This window comes from Malaclemys terrapin, chromosome 1 (genome assembly GCF_027887155.1).
Source record: "Malaclemys terrapin pileata isolate rMalTer1 chromosome 1, rMalTer1.hap1, whole genome shotgun sequence".
Lineage (NCBI taxonomy): Eukaryota > Metazoa > Chordata > Testudines > Emydidae > Malaclemys > Malaclemys terrapin.
In genome coordinates, this window is record NC_071505.1 from 210,869,948 (window position 1) to 210,877,792 (window position 7,845).

At 46.6% G+C, this 7,845-nt stretch overlaps 1 protein-coding gene across 3 annotated transcripts in view; it reads left to right on the plus strand.

The window, feature by feature from the left end:
• Nucleotides 1-5,572, plus strand: part of PCYT1B (phosphate cytidylyltransferase 1B, choline) — a 63,228-nt gene extending 57,656 nt beyond the window's left edge. For all 3 annotated transcript variants that reach the window (XM_054005940.1, XM_054005939.1, XM_054005941.1), the window contains exon 8: nucleotides 2,092-5,572. In XM_054005940.1, coding sequence (XP_053861915.1) covers nucleotides 2,092-2,304 — 213 coding nt within the window. In that variant the 3' untranslated portion in view covers nucleotides 2,305-5,572. The remainder of the gene's footprint in view (nucleotides 1-2,091) is intronic.
• Nucleotides 5,573-7,845: the final 2,273 nt, after the last annotated feature.

Sequence of the window (7,845 nt, forward strand, 5' to 3'; positions counted from 1 at the left end):
GAGGCCATGCATGGCACTAGAAACATATGATGTGCCATATTAGAGCAGGCCATTCATTCATCTAACCCTTATCCTGCCTCCAGCACTGGCAAGTACCACATATTTCAAAGGAAAGTTAAAATAAAAACCAAATCATAACAGACCTTGCCAGTTATTCCTCTTTAGATCAATGGAAAATGAAATCCAACCCAAGGTTTTTGTTAAGATTTCTGGTCTGTATTTATATGGGTTGTGTGTGTTGCGGTTAGGTGTGTATATCCAGCCGGTATTCAACAGGCACAGAATTAGAACTCTAGCACTGAGCAGGAGGGAGACACACATCTCCATCTGCCATGCAGCAGTGGAAGCCAGCCATGAGAGGGTGGGGTGGGATTCAGCTGGAGATTATTGTCCAGCTCTAACCGGGAGAAGTTCTAGCAGCAAAAAGGGCTCAGAGTTTGGACAGAGAGAAAACCAGCTTCGTGAGACAAAAGATGACCCGAAAGCTTAACATAGCCACATGAAGTTGCAGCTAGTTAGCAAAGGGCAAGTCACACAATTTCGTTGGCAAGGCCTTGTCAGCCAGCTCTTGTCCTTGCTGTGCAGAACTGTTAGCTAGAAAGAACTCTTCTTATTTTGCATGGAAATACTCTGGAGGAGGAAGCCTTGGGGCACAAACTTAAGGTGTGCTTTTAAATCATGTTAGTTAAACTGGTGCCAGAGGCTGTGTGGACACACTTATTTTGGCTTAAACTAGATTTATTTAGGTTCTTTAGCCAAAAATAAGAGTTTGCGCCAGTTTAGCAGGTTTGTGGTTCAACTTTTGTATGTAGATAAGGCCTTATTCTTTTCATTAGAACTCGGGCTGCAAGCAGCCACTTGCTGTGTTCCTGTGCAGACTAGAAATATAGGGCGTGTGTGAGCAAACACATTAACTAACCATCTTTCTAAACAATGGTGTAAACAAGGTTTAACACCTTTCAAACTGTGTTAGTGGGTTGTGGTCCAATCCTAGAAGGAAGCCCAGGAGTGGCCAAGATTGTTAACATCGTTGTCAACAGTGTCAACCCTGCCTATGCTGCTGTTTAGAAACATGTTACAATGCGTTCGGTCACACCTGAGCTACACTTTGCTCTGAACAAGAGCCCAGCCCAGCTGCAAGCTGTTGAAAGAATTACCAATACAATTCATTGACTCAGCCAGCAGTGAGAGCTCCACAAGAAGTAGCCCAGACAGCACCTTCCCCACTCCACCACGAAGGTTAAGCCCCACATCTCCTTTGTAACAAACTTAACAGTACATTGCTGCTCTGAAAAGCAACTCCATCAAAATGTGGCATCTTTTTTTGCTCAAAAGATCCAGTCCATGGGTGAAGTCAATGGAGAACCTCACACTGACTTGAATAAGGTCAGGATTTCACCCCATATGTGTATCCAGAGTCATCTCTGCTGGCTACAACAACAAAGTAAAGGCCGGTTTGTGCACATGTCACATAAGCACAGTCCCATTGACTTCAGATGTGAATAACCAGGGCTGTCCCTAGAGGGGTGTGGGGTCTGGGGTGGAAGTGACAAATCCATCACTTCCGGGACTGACCATGCCAGCCAATTGCACCGGCCCGTGGAGTGGTTGCCCCAATTCACCCTACCAAAGGGACGACTCTGTGAATAATCACCAGGGTTGCCCAATCTGGCTTTACATTTCTATGACTTTGACTCCTGTTGGTACAGTGGAGCCAGCCCAGCTAAGCAGGAGTGAAATGGAGTCTGTTCTGGCTCACCCAGGAACTGAACAACTAACTAAATTCTGCCTATAGCGTCCCCTCGGAGACCTGCAGAATGTGTAGTGTAGCTGGAAAGCTCCCAGCAGCACTTTCGCATCCACACTAGTTTGCTGGGTACCAAAACCATTTGGCTTGTAAACTGTGACTCCAGGGTGCCATTTTGACTGGCCATATTTCAGAGCAGAAATGCACGTTAAGCCTCTCCCTTTCCTGAAGGCCAAAGAATCTCTCCCCTTTCGCAGGTAATTGTCCCCAACTGGCCTCACAGCACCCAAGCCCCCTGTTGTTGTGCCTGACTCACACAGCCTCTTTTTCAAACTGCTTTTCAGAAACAGATGTTTCAGGAGCGAAGTGGCCGAATGCTCCAGGCCTTGTCGCCGAGGCAGAGCCCAACCAGCAGCCCAACACGCGGCCGCTCTCCATCCCGCTCTCCATCGCCGCCCTCCCCCTGGTTGTTCAATAAAGCCTCACCCCCTTCCTCTCCGAAAGCGGCCTCGGCCTCCATCAGCAGCATGAGCGAAGGAGATGAGGATGAGAAGTAAAGAAAAATAAACGATAAAAAAAAAAAAAAGATACCAACACTCATATAACATGCAGGTGGCTGGGAGGAGAGGAACTACATACAGCTGTTGCTGACAGAGGCGAGTGCGCTGTAGGAAAAGGCATTGCAAGAGGAGTGGTGCATTGCCAGGGACGAGTTCTCAGGAACAGCTCACCCCTGCCCCATTTCCTCTTGGGGCTCAGACACACCCGGACAACTAACTGACACATGACCTTGGAGTAAGTACCTGTCACTAGTCACTACTTGCTGCAGCTGCTAGGGCCAGCCAAGAACCTCGGGGAATTTGCAGTGCAGGGGAACGTTCAGCCCCTGAGCTAGACTGAGTGAGCATGTGCACAGCAGCACTGTGTGAAGAGACAATTTAGCCACTTCTGGACTCTGCATGCACCTAGGGTGACCCAACAATATTAGGGGCTTGATCGTATATAGGCGTTGTACCCCCTCCCTCCCCACCTTTGGGGGGAAAAAAGTGTCCTGATTTTTCACACTTGCTCTCTGGTCACCCTACTAAACTTGAGCCCTGCCAGTGCGATGAGGTCTCTCGTCACAGCAGCAAAAAACTTCTCCAGTACAGGAAATGTGTTTTTTTCTTTCAAAATAAAAAAAGCCACCAAAAAACTAAACCAGGCCAGTGCAACGGGGATCTGGCCAGTCGGCACTGGAGATGCATTGAGCAGATTGAGTTGAATGAAGATTTGCTGACCAGGCCTTTGTCAGGGCATGTGCAAAGGTTAATATAGCCTGAATCCCATTTGCTTTAGCAAATCTCACTCCTTGTTCCTAGTGCCTCAGAAGCCACCTGTTGTGTTCTGGTTTTCTTTGTGACATTGCTTTGAAGGCTGCAGCGTAGGACAGCGAATGTCCTTGCTGGGATTTCTTGTCTGGGAAAAAAATATTTTAAAAGAATTGGGCTATTTTAGTGATCACCTTAATCAACACAGGAGCCAAAGCCCCTCAGCCACATTTCTCCTGGGCCTACCATACCTTCGGAGATGTCAGTTATCAACCGACTGTCTATGCAACAGCGTTTCTGCCCATCCCATGTATCAATCAGATCAACCTTAAAACTTTTGGCATTTCTCTAAACAAGACCAAAGCATGTATGCACTGTCCGTTCTTTTACAGCTAGGTATACAGTACATGCATGCACACACATGGATATGCATTCCCAGTCTGGGATCCAGGTTAACTGCCTGCTGGCACCTGCTCTTAATACATCCAAACATTGGCAGCCCAATTGGAAAATAATTAAACTATATGCACAGAATTGGATGCTGGTGTTTTCCCTCCTTCCCTCAGAGCAGCCTCATAGCCCTAATGGAGCCACAAAGACATCAACTTTAAGAATTTTTCTCCTTTTTACATGATCATGTTGACATCACTAGCCTCTCAGCTCAGCATGAGATGAGACTTCTCTCATACGCCATCTACGCCAGATGAGCAACGACTGGGAGGGGTGGCTGTTGGATTGGGTGACCTACAGCTTTGTGGCTGGCTGGCTGAACTACCTCCCATAAGACTCCCACGTTCCTCCCAACCTGGAAAATGAGATTAGAAACTGATCGGACAGCACTACAGAGAAGTGATCTGCTCCATCCACCTCTACATTGATACAGGGGTCCCCAAACTGTGCATCATGCCCCCCTGGGGCAGGGAGGGAGTGCCACCCAGCTCCACTCCCAGCCCTGGCCCTAGCTATGGCCCCAAGGGTGGTGCAAGGTAAAAAGTTTGGGGACCACTGCTCTAGAGACTGCTGCACTGGACCTACCTGTGTTCTTATGCTAGCATGTCAAGTGTTTCTTCATCTAGTCCACTGAGCAGTTTGGGCACCAAACCAGCAAGGCATACTAAACCTGCAATACATTCCAATTTGCAGCCTGCAAGGCAGCCAGAACAAGGGATGGCATGGACAACAGTAGCCAAAAGCCAACTGCTCCACTCGCTTCCTTCATGCTGCGAGCACGTCCCAGGGTGAAAGTTACTGTAGATTGTAGTATTCTTCATTTTGTTGGTTTCCTGTATAGACAGGACAACACAGCTCCAGTGGGGAGGAGAGAGAGGCAGAGACATCAATCAGCAAAAGAAGAGGACTCTGCTCCAGCCCATGAAGAACAGACTAGCAGTAACATTTCAGAGAGGCACCAAGAATAGGAGTTTGTGAAAAACAGGTGTTGGTGTGTAAATGTACGGTGTGTATTCATGTATATTAGGGTACTGGCAGTAGTTTACCTTCTGGCTGCATTCCCTTGCCCTGCAGAATTAGAAATTATTGGTAGTGAGCCCCACCCTCAGCAGTTTCCAGGTAGGCCACTGAAGGACCCTAGCTGCAGGCCCCCAAGCCAGCCTTGTGGTTTTTTTTCCTAATAGCCAAGTATTCCTTTATCCACCCAACAAGGCCTAGCTGATTTTTCATATGCAACCTCAGCCAGGCCCTTATCTGACTCTCTCTCCAGGAAAGACGTCCTTGCTGAGTAACTGGTTTTCTGGAGACACAACCAGTCTCTTTACAGAGATGCAACAACTGGCAGCTATCATGGTACCAGGGGCACTCACTGCTTCTTTCACTAGTAAGAATAAGAGGGCCACAGTGTCTGGCTGCCACCTGCCCTGTGAGAGAGGATGGTGTGATTAAAACCTTCATGCCCACCTTAGGTAACCAGCTACTGTAATTTCATCCCTGGGGTGTGCTTGTTTGTTCTTCTGATTTCTCCATCACAAACCACCCCTCCACAGTGAAAACAGCCTGCTCTCTATGGTGCTGTTTATACCAAGGAGCCCTGTCCAAATGAGATGGAGGCTGTCAGGGTTGGTGGGTTTTTGTTGTTGTTAAAACAATGCCCTCTGTTCAGCAAAGTTTTGGAGGAAAATTAGCCTGCTTGGCTAGTAATGGGAAACAGGAGAAACACTCACCAGAATGACCTCATTTTAAGCTTAGCTATTGCTCCCAGAGTCACGTGTGGTTTACCAAGTGACAAAGCCATATACCTGTACCAGATGTCTGGTCTGCGTTTGGGATAAGAAAGCCTGAGCGCCTGTTCTCTTGGTATGGATACCACCCTCCATGCACAATCTCCACCACCCACAGAGAAGACAGCCAATTTCCTCACCATCTCTGGACATACTGATGGTGATTTGCACTTTTTGGTCATCGCTGGGTTTCATTTTTTATTTTTAACAAGTGTTGCTTTATTGTGTTCCTATTTATAAGCCCAAGCTCCATGGGGAAAATAAATGAAATACAACAGAGAGTGCAGCTTGCCATCTTTATTTTACTACGGCTCTGCCAGTCATTACCGGAACGTTCTTGGGTACCATCAAGCCCATGTTCTAACCCCAGTGGCTCCATTGTGGATATCCCCTCTCTCTACAGCCATGATACTAAGGGTACATCTACACTACAGCGGGGAGTCGATTTAAGATACGCAAATTCAGCTACGTGAATAGCGTAGCTGAATTCGATGTATCGCAGCCGACTTACCCCATTGTGAGGACGGCGGCAAAATCGACTTCTGCGGCTTTCTGTCGGCGGTGCTTACTACCACCTCCGCTGGTGGAGTAAGAGTGTCGATTTGGGGATCGATTGTCGCGTCCCAACGGGACGCGATAAATCGATCCCCGAGAGGTCGATTTCTACCCACCGATTCAGGCGGGTAGTGTAGACCTAGCCTAAATGAGCTGAAAAGCCAGCCATTCCAACCTGTCCAAACCCCTGCTGCTAAACTCATCCACCTCCCAATCGTCTCTCCTAGCAGCTCCTTGCCAACCCTCCTCCCACTCTCCGTTTTGCAGTGTGCCCCTTGCGTTTCCTGTACGCCAAGCACCTGCCTTCACCACCTTCAGACCCATTTCTTCCAGGAGTTTGTCCTGTGGGGCTGTCTTCAGTATTGTTTCCTCCCTTACCTGCACCCATGTCCCGTGTTTTGTCTCGTGCCAGCTGGGCTGTAAGCTCTTCAGGCCAGGGAGCAGCCAGCTCTCATATATCAGTTATATAATTAATCAAAGAGTAGAAAAAAGGGTTTTACTCTCTTCCTGCTACAGTATAGCATCTGTTAGAAGGCACCCATAATTAGTAGGTGTGTAACCTTTTAATTAATTCCCACTTAATATTAAGTTGTTAAAGATAAAGGTGCAAGAAAACCCAACTTAGCTTTCAAGTTCAAGCTTCTAGGTCAGTTACAGAAAATGTAGTTAGAGAGGATCACTAGGCAACACTTTAGTGATACAACTGAACTTTATTCAAAAGGAGGAGGATTAGTTAGGCAGACAGGCATGCAGTTACCACATACACAAATACTCACACTCGAAGATGAAATGGTGTATCAATGGGTGATCAGTCCACTGACAAGAATGTAGTACTGTAGAACCTTATAATCCTGGAAACATCCCCGTCCACACAATGTTAATTGGAACTCCCATGCAATTAGCAAAACTACTTTTTATACTTCATAACACTGCTAATTAACATTAAACTCCCCTTTGTCATAATTATATTTCCACCACGTCATTGGCTCTTTATATTATACATTATTTAAATTAACATCTGCATACATGTCCTTCTCTTACTATCAATATAGATAGCATTTTAACAAAACCTTTACAATTCTTAAAAACACTCATTGAAAATTTCGCTTGAACTAGTTATAATGAAACCATAATGATCATGTCTTTGCTAACTCTTACTTTCCCATAACACACTTTCTCCAACTTACCTTTAACGTCTCACACGAACATCTTCAGTTTCCCATATTCCTCTACACACACTGGCATTGGGCCAAGGGTACTTGCTGTTGGCTGGGTTTGGGGGGAGCTTTTGTTGCTGGTTTTGAAATAGATATCTCCCCTAATCCCTTTCCTCCCCCCACCCCCTTATTACAGCTTCTCCCTCATTCCCCTCTCGCTACAGGCCCTGATTCAGCAAAGTATTTCAGCACGTGCTTAACTTTGAAGTCAATGGGACTACTTACGTACTTAAAAATAAATACGTGCACAAGTACCTTGCCAAACTGGAGGGCTGCAATCCACAAGAAAATGCAATTACATTTAGTGAAAGCCGTGTTTTCTAAACTAGAGAGTCACACCGTTGCTTCCGTAGGCCAGATAGTGTACACCAGCGGGCTCCTTACATTCCTCCCCACAAGCTCTCTTGTCTATAGACAATTACACGCTGGGTGAAGCTGTTGGCTCTGCTAACCAGATGCCATGGGCTCCATGTGTCCACCATTTTCACCCTTCTGGTTTTTCAGTTTTACTCAAAATCAATAGGGTTCTGCCCACTGGTGCCTAGAACATCCCCATAAATGTTGGTATTCAGGTATGCTGCAGCATCATATACTTCAGGCCTTCCTCAGTCTTTGCCCAGATGCAGTGGAACCTTTGAGCTGGTCTACCTTAACTTTCACTTTTGGTCCTGATTTCCCCCCCTACCCCTAGCTTTCACAGTGTAGACACTCAGGGCATTTCTGGGTGTTCTGGATTACTTGAAACAAGCATTATTTAAAATCTCAGTAGGAAAGTTCTGGCC